General features: G+C 42.6%; 3 protein-coding genes across 4 annotated transcripts; all 3 read right to left on the bottom strand.

Moving 5' to 3' along the window:
* Window positions 1-1,167: 1,167 nt before the first annotated feature.
* LOC139926065 (transmembrane protein 275-like) lies at window positions 1,168-1,749 on the bottom strand. Its single transcript, XM_071917638.2, has one exon. It carries the CDS (start codon window positions 1,747-1,749, stop codon window positions 1,168-1,170), a length of 582 nt encoding a protein of 193 aa, XP_071773739.2.
* Window positions 1,750-4,088: 2,339 nt separating this feature from the next.
* Window positions 4,089-12,097, bottom strand: mknk1 (MAPK interacting serine/threonine kinase 1). The gene is made up of 14 exons (XM_071917593.2): window positions 12,019-12,097; window positions 11,084-11,146; window positions 10,400-10,502; window positions 10,120-10,218; window positions 9,933-10,030; window positions 9,309-9,388; window positions 9,142-9,215; window positions 8,903-9,007; window positions 8,761-8,816; window positions 8,549-8,644; window positions 7,871-8,065; window positions 7,006-7,170; window positions 6,761-6,804; window positions 4,089-6,458 (listed from the first exon to the last, which is right to left on the bottom strand). Exons 1-14 carry the CDS (start codon window positions 12,067-12,069, stop codon window positions 6,239-6,241), a joined length of 1,449 nt encoding a protein of 482 aa, XP_071773694.1. The 5' UTR covers window positions 12,070-12,097; the 3' UTR covers window positions 4,089-6,238.
* Window positions 12,098-12,223: 126 nt separating this feature from the next.
* On the bottom strand, window positions 12,224-18,302 carry mob3c (MOB kinase activator 3C). Of its 2 annotated transcripts, XM_071917594.2 has the most exons (4): window positions 18,017-18,299; window positions 15,313-15,919; window positions 14,048-14,250; window positions 12,224-13,104 (listed from the first exon to the last, which is right to left on the bottom strand). In XM_071917594.2, exons 2-4 carry the CDS (start codon window positions 15,728-15,730, stop codon window positions 13,075-13,077), a joined length of 651 nt encoding a protein of 216 aa, XP_071773695.1. In that variant the 5' UTR covers window positions 15,731-15,919; window positions 18,017-18,299; the 3' UTR covers window positions 12,224-13,074. The 2 variants fall into 2 exon arrangements, with proteins under 2 accessions (XP_071773695.1, XP_071773696.1); XM_071917595.2 differs by lacking the exon at window positions 12,224-13,104 and having other exon boundaries at window positions 14,063-14,250; window positions 15,317-15,919; window positions 18,017-18,302.
* Between the last annotated feature and the right edge of the window lie 3,222 nt (window positions 18,303-21,524).

Here is a 21,524-nt window from a genome sequence, read left to right as displayed (position 1 = left end):
GCTGTGTGCAGGGATCAGACTGCGAGGCTTGCTGTGTTTGTGGACAGCAGATGTGTAATGATGAGTAAACAGCGCCCCTGCCTTTGCCAGCAGCTGTTGGGTCAGATGCCAAGTGATGGGCAACATGTTGGGAAGGAGCTGTTTGCACTGACGGCACCGGCTCCCCTCAGATAAGAGCGAATTATCTTCACATTCCGCGCAGCTCCCTTATCCAGCCTGATGCACATATGTTGTGTCTTTTATGGCTTTGTTTCTGTGCATGCTACACAAAGGGCCGATTCACAGGTGTTGACTCAGTGAGGCTTTGAAACAGACTTACAATCAAGTAAAACAGGGCAAGTGTGAACAACAACATCACAGTTTTATTTGTAAAAATGTATAAGTCCCCCAAACATGTACTCTCTCTTGAGGTATAACCTTAGTTACTACTGTAAATATGACACTGCAATGTAAATACATAGGAATGAATTGAAGGAAAGATGCTGTGCCTGGGTCCTGAATGTCCATGTTAACGCGGCTCAAGGTTGCACTCTCGCTCTTTGCAGCTGATACAAAGAGCATCAAAAAGCGACGGCTCTGTCACAGTGTGTGAAAGACTGAGGCTCAGATTTATCAGGCTTACACAAGAACAGCTTTCGTGACTCAGAGCAGCTTGGCTGGACACACTCATCTTCGTTTCCAACGTATAAGGTGACGAGCACAAACCACAGTCAATCCATAGAATATTTTTTTACGCAGGATAATCTCCAGTATTTGATAAAGGCCCTTATCTGTATGCATTATACAACTAGAATGACATAAAACAGGCACTTGGATTAAGGTGTCATCTCCTGTTTCTGTTCTCGCATCATAAAATACATACTGGGACTGAGCAATAAACATTCAATAACATAATGCACTGAATTAGCTACCACCAGAAACATTCACTCTGTTATTTTTTTTTACAACACATTTCAGACTGCAGGCTGAGCGACTGGCCATTCATAATGGACTTTTGCTGTTGCTCTCTTTTTACAAATTCCAAATTGACACTCAGTCTTGTCGACCAAAGACATTTCCATCTACCACTCACAGTGGTACATGTGTGTGTGTGTGTGTACATGTGTGTGTGAGTGTGAACAGCATAGCATCTCAATACAGCAGCCAGTTGGCAGAGACAAATCCATGCTACGTAGAGGAAGTGTTGTGAGCAGGCAGCATGTGGATGGGATTGCTCTCCTTGCTGTCAGAGGTGAAGCTGAGGTTTTGCGGTCTGACCTCCACGTCTCCGGTCTCCTGACAGGAAGGCGGAGCGCCGCTGTCCTCCCGGCTGGAGCTGGACTTGTGTGAGGAGCTGGGGGAGTTGGTGGGGCTGAGCTGGACGGCGGTGGTGTCCTGCAGCGTGTGCTCGCTCGTCTCCATCTCAAACGCCGCCGCCCCCATCCGCATCAGCCCCCAGCTCTCGCCCCCCTTGGCCTTGCGAGCGGCGTGGGCCGGGGGCCTCCTGCTGAACACGCAGCACGCCGTGAAGAAGGCCAGGGCGACCAGTAGGAGCAGGGGGCCGATGATGATGGGGGGGTTGCCGGTGGGGACGAAGGTGCCAAAGGCAAAAGCACCCACCAGGGTGATGTTGATGCCGGCCAGCAGGATGCACAGGCCGCAGGCGCAGCACAGGGCCGGGGAGGGCAGGCTCTGGGGCCGCAGGGCGCGCCGCTGGGGAGCCTTCTTCTGGGGAGCAGAGGGTTTGGAGGTTTTGTCGGTGAGCACCATGACTCAAGGCGGACTGACATGGACGGCTCCACGTGCGATCCACAGAGGCTGAGGATTGGCTGGTCAACTCATCACTGGTCCAGAGGCTGAGGAAGAGACAGAGGAAGAGCAAGTTATTGAAGCTGCATGACTGCTTTTTTCAAATCTTATATGTTTTCATGACATTTGACGCTGCAAGTGAAAACATTTCTTTCAAAAGTAATTCCTAAAATCAATTAGGAATTAACTAATTCAAAAATCAATTCCTTAGTTTTCCATGATTTTAATTATGCAGTTACACTCTGGTCTGGGAGGCGTTCAAGCAGACTAACAAACGACAGCAATAAAACTCAAAAGCAGTTAGTGGCGAAATTCATACGGCAATACGTGTAGCCTGTTAATTATTAGTGATAACAATCGGATCATAACACACAAAACAGACAAGCGACTCACGTCCAGACTTGCACGGACAATTCCCACTGAGAGAAAAAAAAAAAGCCCTGAAAAAAAAACATTATTTAAACGCCATTTACTGTTTCACTTACATCGGATCAGTCCCATAATCTTGTTTGTTGTTTTCACGTCTTTTTCTTCACATTTTTTTTACCGAGTCGTGGAGTTGGAGCTGATCTCTCCTTCCAGCAGGTGAAGCCGACCGGACTGCTGCGCTGCTGCTCTCTCTCCACCAGTTATACCGGACACGGACCGCTGGGGGCGCTAGAGCGTCCTGTGAAAAACTGTCCAATCAATACAGTCCCAAGAGACACACAGCAGCCTCCATCCATCCATCAGAAACTGACAAGGATGCTTTCAGGAAACATTAAAAACACCAAGAGAAAACAGAAGGGAAGGTGTTGAATGGGATGAGTGCTACTTGTTTCTTTCAACCTGACACCTTGCCTGGTATATTATTATGAACAAACCTGAAGTTGTTCTTATGTCATCTTGCCCCTTTATAGGCAGCAACTAATGCAGCCCTGCTATCATCCACCAGACAAAGTGTAATCGTGATGCTCTTCTCCCGAGTCTCGTGCTCTCTACGAGATCTGGACAAGGACACGCGCTCCCATCAGAGCGATGCTATCTCGTCAGTGTGTGGGCCGGTGAATCACTCCCTCTTCCTGCCTCATTCACCATCCTCCCACCATTCACTCAGCACAAGGGTTGTCAAAGTAAAAAAAAAAAAAAGTGCAGTGCTTTCTCTTAATGAAAAATCAAACATTATTTCTCCGCCTCCACTAGCCACACACACACACACACACACACACACACACACACACACACACACTGCACCGCTGCCCACAGCCCCTCCTCTCACTAGTAGCAGTCAGCTGGGTTGTTGCTTCAGTCAGCAAACAATGTTAAACGTCAAACTTGGCGAAGCACCTTAAGGACCGACACCCTATATACATAATTTCTCGAGGTTAGCGAAAGCTCCCGTTTCAACATCACTGAAGCATTAAACATTTATCATTAACGTTAACGTACCCTGCACATCATCCGTTTTAGTTTAGCTAGCAAACCAAACTGAGATGCCCGGTTTTCGACCGGACTGTCCGGTTTTCAGATGCATTGTCCGGGCCCGGTCAGAAGGCTCGACCGGACGTTGAAATGTCCGATTCTGTCAATAATAATCCACTAACTCTAGCCCTGCTGATTTCTCCCTATCATTGGTGGGTATCTGTTGCTTCAACAAGCTGAAAGTGTTCTGATAGGCTGATGACTAGAGCAGGGGTAATCTGCTGTGTAAGTGCAAAGTTTTGAATGAGTTTTATCGGGCCAACGTTATGGAGAAGTGTCCGTCTGTCTGTCTCGTTTGCACCGGGATTTCCCCCTGCGTTGTCGGATATTAAGGGACTAGTTTGGGTCTCTGTGTTTTTTGCTTAGTTGCTTACAGTCTATGCTGCAGAGGCCAGGAGGCAATATGATGTTTCACATGGTTGTGCAGTATAAACTCCCCTCAATAAAAAAGAGCAAATCATGACGGCGATCGACACCTGTCAATCAAAAATGTGTTGTTTGATCTCAGACAACTTTAAAAGTATAATATTAAAAAAAACAAAAGATTGAAAATTCATTTTTTTCCCCGTGGTATCGAAAATGGTATCGCATATCGATATTTTCCTGGGTATTGTATCGAAGTTAGAAATTCTAGTATCGTGACAAACCTACTTGTGTCACACACAGATTAGCCAAGAAGAAGAACAAAGACTTGAGAAAATGTTTAGGATTTTTTTTTTATTGAGAACACAGCATACCAGTGAAAATATAATGTGAGTATACTCTACATTGTGAGAGCATTATGCATATAGCAACCCCACAAGAGCTTTGACAAAAAATTATCTCAAGGGATTCTGTAATTGCATACCAATTACTGTATTTCATCCAATGCCATTACAGTTGAGGGAAAAACAAACAAGTACTTTGATGATTCATAATGGGAGAGAGAGGGCTTTAACATAGCAAGTGGTTGTTTCCTAATGTGTGCACTCTCCCAGAGCAAATCTCAGTCGATTCCTGCCAGCCTGTGAAGGCCCTTAGTTGCTATAGGGATGGGGTGTCCATGGCAACAGTGTGAAATCTGGGGACATGCAGTTTACATTAGTGGCCAACATACTAAATTAATAGTGTGAGGGGGAAATAAGTGCTAGACTCCCATCAGTGACCCCATTAAAACACAGACGGGCTCCTCAACAGGTGGAACAACCAAACTCTCACAACTAAAAAAAGGTAAAAATGTTTCTTTAAAAAAGTAAAAATCTAATTCAGAGGGTAAATATCATCAGCAACTTGATGGACCTAAGCAAATCAACGATGGAGCAAGTCTTCACTTGTTTAGTCCATCGTTCTTTTCGTTGGCACATTCAAAACCATTCACAGAACCAAGTAGATGCAACCGACAACACAATCCATTACAAACACTGGTATAAAAATAGATCCCTTCAACCCCAGTATAGACTCCATCACACATGTAATGTAAACTATACACAAAAAACCCTTTTAGGTCACATTAAAACCAACATTTTATACCATATACAACCTAAAACAAATTCAATTGTCACATTTCAAAATCATTCAGACTGACAAGACACTGAGATATTGGATCAATAAGACACTTATTGTTAAGAAAGCAAGCAAGTCTTTTCTGGATGGTTTTGCATCTGTACAAAACGTGCAAAGACGTGGTGCAGTTGAGGAATCTGAGGTAATGTTGGTACTAAAGACGATAGGTAAACCGGTTTTTAAAATATAAATATTAGGTGTTGAATTCACAGTTTTCAACCAAAGTGATGCTTTATATTACAATAACCTAACGCTCAGGTAAGCTAAATAAGTGACTTATTTCAAAGTACATCAGTGCCACAGGTAGCTTGTGTTGAAGTGAAAGCTAGATTTTCTAAGAAACACAATTTGATCAAACGTTGAACTTCTCAACATGTTGAATCCATTCACATTCCTCACTCAGCACTTTCCATAAGTTCTGCATACACCTTTTCAAAACATTAGAAGTAACCTAGACCAATAAGGATGGACTTGGAAGAGCTAGGTAAAGTTTACAGAGAGAAAGTCCAGTTCCATAGATGATGGACAATCCCTTCTAAGTGTAGTCCATTTTCTACCTTTTAGTCTACATGCATCCACACAAATCAAATCACATACAGTTTAGACAGGCTTAAAAAAAGGCAAAAATAAAAAATAAGACCATCCCTTGCCTCATCAGGTGGCTGAGAAGCAATGCTCTTAAAGCATTCAATAACTATCAATTAAATATTATTTAAATACAGAAAGCAATTCACAGTTGGTACAACACAAATAAAATCTATAAAATAAGGAAGATATTGCATTAAGGCAGCAAAAGCTGCATAACTGTAATGCCCTGTGTTTATAATGATATGCATCGATAGGATACAGAGTATAAACTGCTGGCATAAAGAGGGGTTTATGCTGTATTGGGATCAGCATGAGTTGTATTATTACTCAGGAGAACGATAAATCTATGCAGTCTATATGTAAAATTCTGAAAACTAAATGCGAAGCTATTCCCAAACTATGAAGTCCATGTGTTAAACTCTGGGAACTCAAAATTACTCCTGGACAAACCTCAAGAGATTCAACTATGTTTTCAATAAGGAAGTGGCAGCCAAGGATAAAGTGTCTCCTTAGTGCTCCAACTCTCTGTCTCTAGGTGATAAGATTACTGGCCATGAGAGAGAGCTGCAGCACCGGAAATACAACATAGGAAGCTACACAGGAGTTAAGCTGACAACAGCAACAGTTAGTCATTTCTGATACTGTGTGGCTAATCCAAGGAGAGAGGGCAGAGGCTAAAATCAGTCGGAGAACATGGAGAGGTGTGTGTATGTGTGCAATTCAACTTGCATTTCTCCTTCAAGGTTATCCTTAAGAATGAACAATAGAGATGCAAGTTGCTTCAAATCAGCGGGACGACAAACACAGGAGGAAGTTCACACAAGCCTTTAGCGGTTTCTCGGGTTTCTGTGCGGTTCAGTCAGGTTGTGAGGTTCTCCGGTGCGGGCAGGAAGTCCCTGGTGCGCAGGGCGTTGGACTGCGCCCGCCTGCGCGCCAGTCTGGAGTTGGAGGGAGGGGAAAGCCTCATGGAGCAGACGATGGCTCCGACGTCCTCCTGCTCCTCGTCGTGCTGGGACAGCTGCCGGTTGAAGGCGATGGCGTCCGCCGCGAACTGGGTCAGGTCTTTGGTGCTGCTGTTCCTGTCAGCAGAGAGAAGGGGGAAGACGATCTGTGAGATAGTGGACTGTGTTTAACTGACTGTACTGTCTTTTACTGGCACATTGTCTCCTTCCAGCGCCTTCACTCACACACAGATATTCTCACACCACATACACAACCTCTATCCTCATATCATAAAAACGGCAATGTGTTTATTCTCTCTTGTTCTTATCTGCATTAATGTCCTTTGTCGCTCTGTAAAGCACTTTGCACAAGCACTGTAAATTGTTTAAAGCGCTTCATAGACGAATTTGACATCGCTTTCGAAGCTGTCTGGCTTTACCTTTGCAGAACATGAGGAGTTGGAAGACCTCTCTCTGGAGCATTCTGGGGAAATGAAAACACCAGCATGAGTTTAAAGGGAACCGAGTTCTTCATATCACTTGAAAATGTACACTTTAACTTTAGCTTTAGCTTTAAATCACAAAATAAAAATTCCCAAATAAACGACTTATTTCATTAGTAATAAATGCCACTGGATGAATTAGAGTAGTCATGTGTCAAGATTAGAGTACTAAAGACACCCACCCCCTGCACCCAGGGGTGCTTGAGGACCTGAGCAGCACTGATGCGCAGAGTGGCGTCCCGGACCAGCAGCTTGGATATGAGGTCCTTGGCCCCCTCTGAGATGTGAGCCCAGTCCTTGTCTGGAAACTCGTACTTGCCCTCCTGGATGCTCTCAAACAGGTGACTCTGAGGAGAGAATATTCCACAATATTCTTTAATATTGTTCATATATCACAGTTTCCTCTGTAATTTAAAGGAGCAGTGGTACTCATTTTTTAGTTTTGGTTCCATATCATCCCTTTTTTAGTTCCCCAATATGGTTCTAGTGCAGGTTGCAGTGGTAAAGTGAGTTTTTCTTTGGATACTTTATTGTATTAAAACATTGATTTTAAACAACAGGACTATATTTCTTTTTATTTTAGAGGTAAATTAGGTAAATGCTACAATAAGCAGTTTTTTTCCCACATTAACATAACAAATAAATACAATATATTATACATTATCAGTCTGTGTATATCTGTGACCCTTTGTGTACTTGCCTCAGTGTTAGAAGGCCCTTGCTCCCTCAAGGCGAAAAGTTGCATATTGTAGCTTTAAATAATATTGATTTTTTTCCACATTTTCTCTAGCAGTGGTAATCATTTTCTTACTGTGGTGTTGCACCACTGCTGAGTGAACACAGAGGAAGCCCTGGATATGCTGCTAGCTGTGTGTCATAGAAAGCTGTGAATGTGAGACAACACCGACTGCAGGCTGTGGAGAAACCACACTGCTTCAGGGTCATGACGGGGGGCGCTGTAAGCACTGTAGGAACTGAACACTTATGGATGTGTCAGGTGAGATGGAGGACGGACGGAGCGAGGAGGGCTGGTTGGGTGAAGCGTACCTGGCAGGTTCTGCAGGTTTCTCCCCGGTCCCAGCCACAGTCGCTGCCACAGTGGCCTGTGAAGGGGGGGCTGCCGCTCAGCAGGATGTAGAGGATGACCCCAAGGCTCCAAAGGTCGCAGCGCTTGTCGTAGAAGGAGGCCTCGTCGGTGAACACCTCCACTACCTCTGGAGCCATGTACTCTGCTGAGCCACACTGAGAAGAGAAGGCAAAAACTGAAAACACACAGAAGAGTCTGGTGACTATTGCCCAATAAATTAATTTTAAGGCTGGGTGATATGGCCTGAGATTCATATCACTACTGTCACATTTACCTTGATAACAATAAATGAAACAATTTGTTTTTCTATCCCCGGTGCAGAAATACTACATTCACCATTAGCATCATAAATATAAAAAGTATGCTTTTATTTTGAAGGTAAACCCACCTTACTTCCAGTGATATTCTGTCCTTCTCTAGCTGGCACAAATGAAACCATTTATGCAAAGTCTGCTTCTTGACAAATGCATTTACCGAACATACCGACATGTATAAAAACTTGGTCGGTGAGAGAGTGACAGTGTCGGGTTTTGGTAAAATTTCTGGTATATCGCCCAGCCCTAATTCATATAAATCTGTTTCCCATGCTACGTGTAAGTGCTCAGCTCTAAGTTCAGAACCAGACTGTGGGGCTTTACCGGTGTTGTGAGCTCCGGAGTCGTTATGGGCGTACAGGCACTGCTGAGCTTCACTCCACTTCCCAGGTCAAAGTCACAGATCTTTACTGGAGACACCTGAGCAGGAAGATGGAGGAAAAACAATTATCATAATACTATTTATGCTCTATACCGTTAGGAATAACTACCTGCCATCTGGGAGCTTTTGTTTCTTTACAAAAAAAATCACTTACCCGATCAGTGTATTCACAAAGGATATTCTCCGGCTTGAGGTCTCTGTGGGCAATGCCTGTAGAAAAGCACAGTGTCATGATGATGAAACGAAAAGTCTGTTGTTATGCTTTGGTAGGGACGGCTCTTTGGATGGCGACCTACCTTTTGTGTGTAGGAAGTCAAGAGCTTGTGCGATGTCCCTGACCACCTTGCTGGCCTCCAGCTCATCAAAGTGCTTACGGTTCTGGATGTGAGTAAAAATTGAGCCTAAGGGAAGAGGAAAAGAGAATCACTTTTAGCATTCAGTGTAGGTGTATATTCACAGTGATATTTTTCAGTTATCTGAGAGTGATATGTGGTAGTGCGTGTCATATAACCAATATTTATTATCTGACACTTACCTCCACACAACTTCTCAAATACCAAGTAAAAGCAGGAGCTATCTTCAAAGAACTGGATCAGTTCCAAAATGTTCCTGGATAAAAGGTATTTCCCAAAGATTAAAATCTGTTCCTCATTCCATATTCATTATTAATTAACCTAAATGGCAGATTGCGAGTGTGCTCACTTGTTTCCTTGACACTGGTAGAGTGTCTCCACTTCTCTGAAGACTCGGCTGCGACTGTGCCCCGCACTCTTCTCTATGATCTACGAACAAACAAGAACAGACAAAACACTATTAGTTGCCAAAATTAAAATGTAAATGTTTTGATTTCACAGTGTTAAATCTACACAGTTGGGCTATTATATTAAGCACCTCTTCGTAGCTGTAGTATTGTATGTATTTTTTTTAGAACTTAAATTAAAAAAATGGAGGTCATGTAGAGCCCCTTCTGGAATGTTTTTGGAATGTAAATCAAGATTACATGCATGATTTAAGTTATCATAAAAAAGGACATATCTAAAACTATTCCCATAACTTCAAACTTCACGAGTTCTCATACAGGGACAACACAGGTCAGGATTTTGTAGAATAGAGTCTTATTTGGGTAATGTGTTACAGATTTAACATCTACAAGGCCATGATTCACAGAGCAATCTTTGGGCAACTCAACAAGTTGTCTCAGCATTACTGCCTTAAACACAACACACAAAAAAATCAATGTGTCTTACTTGTTTACCTTTTACTCAGAGTATTGCCAATTTTGTATTATAGAACAGTATTGCCTGATGTCTCACCATCCTAACTCACCTTCACAGCAAACTCCTTTCCATTCTGCAGGCTTATGCACCCCTGGACTTTGGCATACGCCCCCTGACCCAGCACCTCATCTGTCAGCTTGTACAGGTCTGGAAGAACAGTGATGAGACTGTTGCAGGTGATTTCATTTTGATTGTTATTTTCTTCTTCACGTGTCTGGTAATATGAGCTTCATTACCATCAAAAGCGCCTGTGAAGCTGTCTGTTGCTCTTGTTCTTTTCTTCTTCTTTCTTTTAGCTGCGTCCGGGATGCTCATTGGCTGGCTTTTCTCTATCTCTGTAGCAATGAGAGAAGAATACATGTGCACGCAAAATAAGTACAAGCTGCACGTCGCACAAATGCATGCAAAATGACTAATATCAGTGTGTACTTTGCTAGTTTATTACTTCATTTATTACTTTATGCATCTTAAGCTGCGCTAGCTCTAGAGCAGTTATAATTCTAAAAGCTGCTGTACCTGCTGGGCCGTGGGAGAGGCGCTGTCTCTCCTCTGTGGCGATCCCGTTCTGCTGAATTCCCCCACAGCTCTCCCCAACTTGGCCCACAGCCAGGGAGCTGCCCTGTAACAGAGAACAGGAGACTGTGTGGGTGGGGGAAAGAGGAAGGGAAAGTGCGAGAGTGGCCAGAGAGATCAGGCAGTCGAAAGGTAGAGAAAGGACGAGAAGGAGAACATTATTCTCTCACTTTTGTTCACTGTGGGAACTGCAATATTACAGTTTTACTTTTTCTGATCATCCAAACAACTTATACCTTACAGCCCCCACTAGGCTAACGGATATAATAACAGATATGACCTTCTTTTGCATTAAATGGCGCACTGAGTCATTTACTACTACAACGACCTAGCTGATTATCTTTCCTTGAGGCAACCTGCCAACACAGTGGCCTTATATGTAAACAAGAATACAGGAAATGCTATCACAGGCCTCATCTGACCTTGGATATTCCCAAAAGCATTCACACAGCCGGTGATAGTGCATGACTCATGGAGAGTGACGAAACCTCTATATTTCAATACAGATAAGCTTGGTTATTGAGAAGAGAAGCTTGGTTTCTGGCTCAAGCCTATCTGACGCAACAGCTTTCAGGAAGTTACAGGTTTGACACACAAACCCGGCAGTTTTACAGATCACTACTGTACCTGGAGAGAGTGCTGGAAGGCTTGCAGGTCTGTCATCATGCTGTGCCTCACCATATCTGCCAACTGAAAGCACATGACAATTTTTAGTTATCTAGAACAGTAACGTAATGTGGGCCGGCAGGCATACACAGAAGCCGGCAGGCAGATACAGAAGTTGTGGTAAAGAATTTGAGCAATGAAGAGCATGTAGGTCTAACGTCATCAATCAAGCTGAAAGGTACAAGTTCCCACTTGTAGGAATGTAACGTTAGCTAGACGAATTCCAAAGAGCAGTTTACATAAGCATTTCCTCCTTCTTCTGCTCTTTATGTAAATGGATCATTTTGGTTAAGTTGGGTTAGTCGGTGACTGAATGGTCGCAGAACATTCAAGTCCGGTCTGTATTAGCTACAGCTCTCTGCCAAGTGAAAGTCATTCACTCCTGAAGTTCATGCTGTAGTCAGCAAATGCACTGTACTATGTAGCAAGCAATGTTACTGTACCTTTCAGCTGCCCATGCCAGCTCCAAGTGATATTAGGTATTTGACTTACTGTTGATGTCATTATTATTAAACTCGTTAACTAATCCCAGCTTGTCTATAGTGACAGCCCAGTATGCTAACTAACCCAGCTAACTAACGTTTTTCGTTGCTTTTCAGTGGCAACATTGTTGCAAACATATATGTACCGTTAGCAAGATGGGAACAATGTAGTAAAGCTAACAAATGAAAAGATCGTAAGAGAAGTCAGTGTTGGCTTGCTAACTGACGTTACTAACTAGAATGTACTGGTCAACGTTATCCTATACGTTAGCCTTAGCAAGCTAACTATAGCTAACGTTAACGTTAAACACTTTAGTTTGTCCCTCCTATTAACGTTCATTAGATAGGCTAGTTAGTAATGACACGCCGCCTTGTTAATATTATAGCAAAAATGAAATAATACACGCATCTAACCTGGAATCTGTCTCCAAACTGGCCAAATCCCTCAGTCAAAGCCTCTGCCATCTGATGCAAGCATCCATGAAGAGCAACAGCGGAGCTAACCAGTGACGCACGGGGCGGGAAAATACATAAACACACATTTCTCCCGCCCCCTTCTACACTCTCCTAACTCCCATTGGTCAAAAATATGGAAACCGCTGCAACGTCATTTGGATTGACATCTCGCCACACCCCACTCCACGTAGTGGGGGATTTTTTGTGCATGATGATAACCTTTATTTACACATTCGTTTATAGAAGTCTGACAGGTTATCACTGGAGGAAATACCACCCACATCACATACTATTTTTTTTTTTTTTAAAAAGGAGGCAGATCTTTACTGGTCCTTGTCTATTTCTAGGTTATTCTGGAAGGATCTGTCAGTCTTGAGTTTGGCCTGAAACAGTCGCTTTGTGACAGATATAGGATCAAACCTAAGCAGCAGGTATAAATAACTCAGTATCATCAGCATTCATCCTGTAAATATATTCACTTTTCATTGCTGTGAAATAGAGTTTGCTTATAATGAAAAGAGAATCATGTCCCAATGTTTTTGTGTGGTACATGGTGCATTTTTTGCCTGCATTTTTATGTCCTTAGTATAAGATCAAACTAGAAGAACACTGCTATCAAATAAAATGTTTCATTCATCACAATAAGGCTCAATATATCAAAAAGTATACAAAGGTCCAACATAAACAATGTTCAAAACATGCACAAAAAGACGAACAAAGCCATGTAGAGGGCCAATCTAGTTATTACAGACTAAAACAAAGTCCTGGAATGCTGCTCATCAAAGCGCCACAATAAACCAAAAAGGTCTGTTAAGGTATGGGGCCACAATGTGAAGACGTGTGTCAAGTTTAAGTTAGTGAACATTCCTAGTTACACTTAGAAAACCACTCTCACAGCTCAAATCCATAAAAAAATGTTCTTGGTTTTTGAGTGTTTCGGTTTTGAAGTCGGTGATTTCTCGCGGGGCTCAGGGAATGTTGAAATGTAAACTCCATTGTCCAAGTGGTTTTCGTTTAATTACATATCTTCTCTGTCATCGCTTTCTGTGGGAAGAGAAGACAAAGGACATATTTAACACTTCCCATTAATAACGTGCCATGAGATGAATGATAATTATGAAGTGCAATCTAAATCTTCAATATGAGGGACAGTAACAAGCACACACTTATTTCTTATCATGAGAAGCAACACTGTTGTCATTCCCACTACGATGACAATAAAAAAATTGCCTCGGGTGCTAAAAGTAGGACAATAAAATAGAGTCTGTCATACTGTTATGTTTACAAGATTTATCTTCCCTGCAGTGTGTTGACATAAATGTCTCATTACTATTTCACTTTGCAAGGGGAATTACATAGCCTTGGCTTCATAATGATGATTACTGAGGCCTTTTATTGATGCTGGGAGCGCCATTCTCCATCTGCTCACATGTGATGGAGGTCCCTTTGTTGGAATAAAGCAACAAAAGGTAATATACAAATTCTGACTCGTTATATGACTGAACAAAGCTCCCATTTTCTCTTATGATGGCTGTTACTTCAAACTAACCCAGTTTCTACAAAGCAGTTTAACAAGTTTCTTTTATGATGCAAACTTGGGGGAACAAAATAGTGCATTGTTGATTCCATTCGTGGTGCCAAATGGTGAATCAAAGATGCCATTTCATATAACTATCTTAACAAGAACACAGTTTAGTCTTGTGTTTTATGGCCACAGTTAGACTCAGTAATCATCCGGTTTATGTGGTTTCAGCAGACACACTAAATTTTTTTTCCTTTGTGTTGTGCACTAGCCGGGAAAACACATTGTTCTGTGATATAAAGACAAAACTACAGCTGTACAACTAGGTTATAAGTGTCAGGATGTTGTTTTTTTGCTAGACGGACAGTTATGCGAGTGATATAGACAACCTCCCACACAAAACATCCATCTAATCCCCTCTCTCCTGACCCCCGTCTTCACCCTTCACCCTCCCTAACGTCTCACCAGCGGCTCCAGTTCAGAGTGTTCAATGAGGCTGAACTCCGAGATGAAGTAGTAGTAGTGCTTGTAGCAGGTGTTGATGTGGGCCTCCGCTCCCATACTGCAGACGCTGTCAAAGTGATGGATGTAAACATGCACAAAGACCCTGAAGAGACGGCTCAGGATCTTCTTGCACACCTGCTGGAAGTTCTTGGGGAAGGGAACGCCTGTAGTGTAAAGAAGGGAAGAGCTGTCACCGAAATGAAGTGGTTCCCACCCGAGAAATGGTTTGATTAGATCTGAGACAAGAATGCCATCATTTTCAATAATTAAAGCCCAATATGGGCCATGATTGTAATTCAACTGATTAAAAAAACTGTATGTGATTCCTCTTCTACAGTATTGTTCTTAGAGTACAAAGGATAGTCAGTGTCGTACATGGAATTTGATTCATATGGACAATGTATTTCAGCAAGTAGGAGTAATTATACACTGGTGCTGGGTCGAAAAAAGGGGACAATAAAGAGGAAAGGTACCACTTTGCTCCACTGCACCTTTATTAAAAAACTTATAAAATAGAATATATGTAAAGCAGAAAAAGTGCTCCAGTGGAAATTAGCATTAAAAAAGAAAGTGCTCTTTGGTAAGGGAATTTCAAAATTATACAAAAGAGAAGGAAAAGACCAAGGCAATTCTTCTTTAGTTGAAAAAGTTATAAAGCATTTATTGCATGGCTAATTCATACTGAATTATATACATTGCCGAAACATGTATTTAACGAATTCAATATGAATTAGCCATGCAATAAAGGCTTTATAACTTGGTCCTTTCCTTCTTTTTTTTTTTTTTTACATAAAATACGTTTCAACCACATTAGGCCTTCATCCTGTCAAAGACACAGTCTCTGGTCTCTGTGTAGACCTGGCGAAGGCCTACTGTGGCTGAAACGTTATATTTGATATATTTTTGAATAAAGGTGAAGTGGAGCATAGTGGTGCGGGTCCTACTTTTTCTCTTCAATGTGTCTCAGCCTACTCAATGTACAGATTATGCATGTAAATAATAAATTCTCTCCTCTAATAAATGTTGATTGTCAGCTTTAGTGTTGATGAGACACAATAGATCCACAGTCACCCATTCAATCTGATCTAAATGTCATGCTTGTTGTGTAATTAACCTCTGTCTGAACCTCTACCATCCCATTTGAGATCTTAATGAAGGAGAACGGCCCAGGACTCTAGATTGACACTGATGTGTTCTTTTGTACTTCATTTGGACTCCTCACACACCTACTCTGGTGGGGAAGATGTCCTCATTATTGATAAGCGACTCTATCCAGTCCATCAGCAGGTTCATGTACTTGAGCGCGGGCAGCTTGGTGGGCTTCTTGTAGTCGTCCCCGTCCTGCCACCTGTACTCGTACCGCAGCCCCCCGGACATGATGGGACAGGTGCGCTCGGTGCAGAACTCGCTCACCGTGCCGTAGATCAGGTTGATCCGGTTGAAGAAGTCCACCACGTGCACAGCGATCCAGTCGTTGATGTTCTCCCCCTCCGGCAGCTGGACCACCTTCCTCAGGTCCAGGCCGGACTTCAGCGAGGCCTGGGCCTTCTTGTAGAGTTCGAAGCGCTGGGTGCCAGGCTCAAAACGCTTCCGCGGCCTGAACGTTTTGTCTTTGCTGAACACTTGTCCGAGGCACAGCGCCATTAACTCCGTCGTGGCCCCTGAGACGAGGGGTGAACAGGCTCTCCAGAATAATTAGCTTTGAGTGTGATAAAGTGTGACCTTCCTGAGAGGGGGACCAAGCCGGTTTCAGCGCTGAAATCCGGTCACATGGGGTCAGCGTCTGCCACCTGCAGAGCTGTGATTCAGATTACAGGGAGCTCTGTATTTTCTCTGTGAAACAGAACAACACAAGAGGTCAGGAGAGGTCATGGGCTTGTTCCTTTCCTGTCAATCCATGGCTTCAGTACGGTCAGCAGACAAGGATCAGGCAGCATGACCAGAACGAGGAAACGATAGCTGGAAAGCATAAACAACATTGTCAGATTGTTTATAAAGGGAATTTGCGTGAGCGGTTTGATAAGCAACATCTGTTGGATATGCACTGGGAAAATTCATTCACTAAGCTCTGTGAATAAAGAAACTGTATCCCCCAACTGAGGACAAACCAATGAGTTCATTGTGAATGTGCAGTTATTGACTTTTTGTGAAACCAGAATTGCTTCACCTATCACAAGACTTTCAACAGCCACCCAGTGATGAAAATAGCACCAGTGTGACTCAGTAGTGGTAAAATCAGATCAGAAGAGATAGTCAAGTGTAATTGAGGGAATGTATGACATGCTGCGGCTCACTAAAGATTAAACTTCTCTAGAAAGCGTTGGGAGATAAAAAAAAAATGTCCACATTATGATATTTTCAGTGCCCAGAAACAGCTCTTTGGCTCTCAATGAGCAATGAGGCATAAAAGTACATGCTATGGACAGAAAAGCATGAAGTTCACTTCAATCTGACATTTTTGTGCCGGCATTTTTGTGGTGTAATAAAAACACTGAGCATGGCAGCTGACAAAATAATAACAGACTGACGGCTCGTCATCTGGGATATGAGTCTTTGCCATGAAACACTGTCAATAGATGATTAGTAGAGGATTATTTTTATATACAGACTCTAGCTATTAACCATCTGGCAGGTAATGTACACTGATTAGGATCATGACCTGTCTGAATGGGTCTGACATTTTCATTCAGTAAATCAAATGTTAATCACAGTGAAGGGTGATCCAATGATGATCATGGAGGTGAATATTAGTGCTTGAATATTAACTGAAGAGGTCTAAATAAAGTTAATACAGAAAAGATATGATGTCCAGTTTAAAAGTCACAATTTCTAGTCCATGAGAAATAAATTCTTGGTATGTTGCAGATTCAGAAGAGATAATACTTCTTGATGTTATACTGGGAACTCTCCACTGAATTGTGCGTTTCAATCCAGTACTTTGGAAGAATTATAGCACATGTGGTCTTCCGCAGATTCGATAACTACAGTCACATCTAAGCGGCTGTGTGGTTGTGACGTGAGACTATATATCCGCATTTGTGTCCTGTGTCCCATTTCACACAGCCGGCCTCAACATTTCCTGTGGTTGTTTTGCTGAAGCAAAGTTTCTGTTCCTGCATTGGAACGCCGATACAGGTGGATTTCTGTGAAATTTTGTTAGGAATCATGTGATTATAGACAGAGAAATCACAGTCATTCGCTTCTCTGAATTCTCACAACCCACAGACTCATCACATGTCTGTTATGCTGAGAGTTTTGTAGGGTTAGGTTCACCGTTTGGGTTAAATTGAGCTAAAGGCAATGATATAACCTGCAGACAACATTTGGTGTGTGAGAGCGCTACTTTCCCCTGTCAATAGTTTTCACATTCTGCCAGATCTTGGATCAAAACTCACCACTGGGGGAGCATGAATACGTGGTCATGAGATGGCTGTAAACAACAAAAGGGCTTATGAATAGGGAGCCTCCTCATGACTGATAGACACTTTCATTCACTCTTCAACTCAAGCAGTAACTTCAGTCAAACATAAACCACACAGTAAACATGGACAATGACTCAACACCATTGGTTATTGAAGACAGTCATTGTTTACACAAAAGAAGAATACATGTGGGATAGAGTTACTTTCAGTTTGATTACTTCGCTTCTCCCTGCATGCCTCGACAGCCTCAGACTGAAGCGTGTCTGATCACGTACTGGGGCTGGCAGACCCTGCATGCATACTTTCATGAGTTTCCATGGAATTTGCCTCTGACACTGGAGAATAACAATAGCCCTTTCAAGATCCTACACAAAAATGTGAGAGGAAAAAAAAGAAGAGAAAGCAATGCAGCGCGCAGCACTCAGAAAATGTACAACAAAGGAAGAGGTTGAGAGAGATAAAAAAAAAAAAAGAGGTTACAGAATGGAAAAAGTTGTCTCCACTGTACCTGGCTGAAATCCCAGAGCGGAGGGTTAGGAATGTGGCGGAGAGTCGTGGGAAGGCCAGGGAGGACTCGCCCGTCGGGCCCCTTGACTTTAAACTCCCTGTGGAGAACAAGCCCAGCTATGTCCCCTCTGGTTCCTCTGGATCTGCTCCCTCCCGCCGGCCTCCAACAGACGCAGAGGCTCCAACTTCACTCAGCGGCACAGCACAGACGGAGCAGCAAAGGGGGGAAAAAAAAGTTGTTTGGCTTCTCTTCCTGTGGGTGATGTCACATCCTGACTTTGTCTACTAGGCCGGTCTGTCTATCTGTGTGTGTGTGTGTGTGTGTGTGCCTGTATGTGGGTGTGTGTATGGAGGACCTATAAATCGACAGAGGAGGTTCCAAAGCACAGGGGCGGGAAAAGGCCTTTCCAGACCCTCATTCTGCCCTCCCTTTCGTCCAAATGTTTTTTCTTTCTTTCCTCTTATCCTGCAGGGAAGAGCAGCCAGCCCACTTGTCCCACCAAAGCCCAGCCCCTCTGGTGAAAGAAAGCCCCGAGAAAACAACCCCTCTTCCTCAGCCACACAACAGGACACAGGGAGCAGATTGATCCCACAGGCATTTCTGGATGTTTGGCAGCCCCTGCCACTCTTTTTGTGAATTCTCAATAACATATCATTTAAATTCTTGGCCTTTTTAAGATATTGCCGTTGAGGTCATAGCTGCTCCTAAAGAGGAACAGCGGTATGTGCCACAACATCACTTTCAAGACAAGAATCTATGTTCAAATAGTGAGCAAACTGGCCATGTATGGATTGAAATAGTCTTTTTCCCCAGGCTCGGTGTCCTTATAACAAAGGGACGACCTGTTTGTTCCCTTGAAAGTGAATGGATGCCATCAGGATCCAGAGGACGTCTGTTTATCTGCTGTAATGAGCAGGCTGACTTGATTGTTTGTGGATATGATTCCCTCCAGTACTGGGAGTGATAAAACTGTGTATTGTAGGCCGGAGGATGAGATAAAGTCAGGCATTTATAGTGAAAGCAGGCATCAGATTCTAATGTTTAGGTTTGCTGTGGTAGAATCACATTGTGATAGTATTATTTCAGAGAAGAACGCAGTTGTAGGATATAGACATTAATACAAATATTTGGGTGTGGTGATGCAGTAATTATGGGTTTATAGAGTATAACTTTTGCCGGTTCAGGAGAAAATATGGATTGAAAGTCTGGGAGCGAAGACAACTGAAGTCTGTCTCCATAAAGAAAGTTAGTTTTTGCCTCCCTCCTCTGATTAAAATATCACACCAGGGTCCAGGGTTTATCCTGATCTGAATATTCCCAAGTGTTTAATTGTAATTTATATAACTGCAGTAATCAAGTCAGCGGTTTGGAGCCTGCAGTGATCCAACATATCCACTTGGTGTCACCATGACTATGTTATTATGCCTTTTTACTAGACTTTATATTCAGGGTTAGGATTGGCAGGGGCAGGGGCACACAACATTTTTTCGAGGGAAAAACATTTTGGTTGTGAGACTATATAAAAAATAACTTTACATTTCTTACATTAATGGTTGGTGCTGGTTGTAGATGCTGATTTGAACACTATTCAAATTACGGTGTGTAATTTGGGGGAAAATGGTTGGTTTAACTTCATAATCTTTACCTTTTGGAAGCAAAGTAGCTCAAAGGTAGCTGGAAGTAATCAGATTACACTACTGAGTTTGAGTATTCCAACACATTGCTAATCATAATTGTTAGCAGGTAATCAATAGTCTGTTATTGGATTACATTTTGAAAGTAACCTTCCTGACCCTGCTTATAGTGAAGAAGCCACTATCTTTGAACATTTTTAAAAGAGTATTGAGAGCTTATGATTGGCTTTCTCTTCCACATGAAAATTAAAAGAAATCTGAAAGGGCCAAAAAGACAAGTTGAAATTAAAAATATCCATATTCGAATAGTCACATAATATTTGTATCACATAAATCTGATCAAATGAAACAAAAAATCACAACTTCCACAGTGGCCACATATTGAGGAAGCAATGGATTTTACTCTAACCACTTTAACCCACACTGTGTAGGCTACACACTGTGGCAACTGAATGACAGATAAATGATATCTGCTGCTCTCTGCTCTAGTTTTGTTGTGAAAGATGCTGTCACCACCAAACATGAGACACAGGAGGAAATGAAACCAGTTAGGCCTTCTCTCACCTTTGATCCTCAGTCAGCATCTTAATCTGTCATTTTTCTCCAAACCCACACTGCTCTTCTGTCTGAGCGCTCAAACCTACAGCAAAAATTCCCAAACCATAAAGCCTCCGAAATAGCACAATGCTTGATAACAGCAAGTACAGTACAATACTTGAGTAAATGTACTTAGTTACTTTCTACCTCTGCACACTATAGTAATGGGTTTAGGTGGGGTAGATACCATCCAGGGTTAAAAGTTCCCATGGTGCCTCTGGGTAAGGAGCCAGTTAGTGCAGCCCAGCAGGTGGACGATTTATAACCAAGAAAGCAGATGTCTGACACCTTCACCTCAGGCTCAGGACGACCCCCCCCCCATCCCCAGAATACACACACACACACACACCCTGTTGTGATGACAAGCTTGACCCATCATGATTCACTTGTACCCCACAAGCTAAGGATCTGGCTCTGTATCCAGTCCACTTCACATCACTGGGCTGGGATTGCATGAAGTACGAACATCAGAGCCTTGACTTACTATACTGCACATACCTGAGCTCAGGCAGTGGTTTATACAGTGTATGGTGTGTGTAAACCATCCGGTTGCTGTAATTTTGACAGACGTATAACAGCAGCCCCTTATCTCCTCTGGGGATCAGCTCCTGTCATTCCATGATTTGAAGCCTGAATAGACGCAGACCGTCAATATTGTTGTGTAAATTGTGTCAGTTCTTTTTAAATCCTGGAGTGTGCCTGGTGGAAGGTAAAAGCTGTTAAAGCATATGGCAACGCTCTGAGTATAATCACATTATTATCCACTGATAAGATGTACACAGCAAAATCATCAGGGTTAATTTAACACTGAGGGTGTAATAATCAACACTATGCCAGTGTTTATGTAAGTCCACTCCCATCAGAGTTAATTTAAAACGTTTAAATAGTTTTCAACAGTCGCCTCAGATCCATATCAGCTCTCAGTGAGTAAAACTCTTCAGTCTACACTTGTCAACACCAAATAATTGTAAATGAAAAATCGACACTTATTGACACTGGAGATTTTGCTGTGTACACTGAATTAAATGCTTAATCCAGTGTACACAGGGAGGAAGGAAGGAAAGAAAGAAAGAAAGAAAGAAAGAAAGAAAGAAAGAAAGAAAGAAATCTCGTCTTCCCACCATTGGCCACTCCTGAAGGAACTTATAAGATGCTAAGTAATGGTTGAGTCTGCTAGAAGGTACCGTACTCATTGATTATGGATTGATGATACTTGCAAATTAAAAATCGACACTTATTGGCACTGGAAATGTTGCTGTGCACTGGTTTAATGCTAA

This window comes from Centroberyx gerrardi, chromosome 9 (assembly GCF_048128805.1).
Source record: "Centroberyx gerrardi isolate f3 chromosome 9, fCenGer3.hap1.cur.20231027, whole genome shotgun sequence".
Classification (NCBI taxonomy): domain Eukaryota; kingdom Metazoa; phylum Chordata; class Actinopteri; order Beryciformes; family Berycidae; genus Centroberyx; species Centroberyx gerrardi.
The sequence above is the reverse complement of the archived record's forward strand: the minus strand, read 5'-3'. Positions and strand labels throughout refer to the sequence as shown.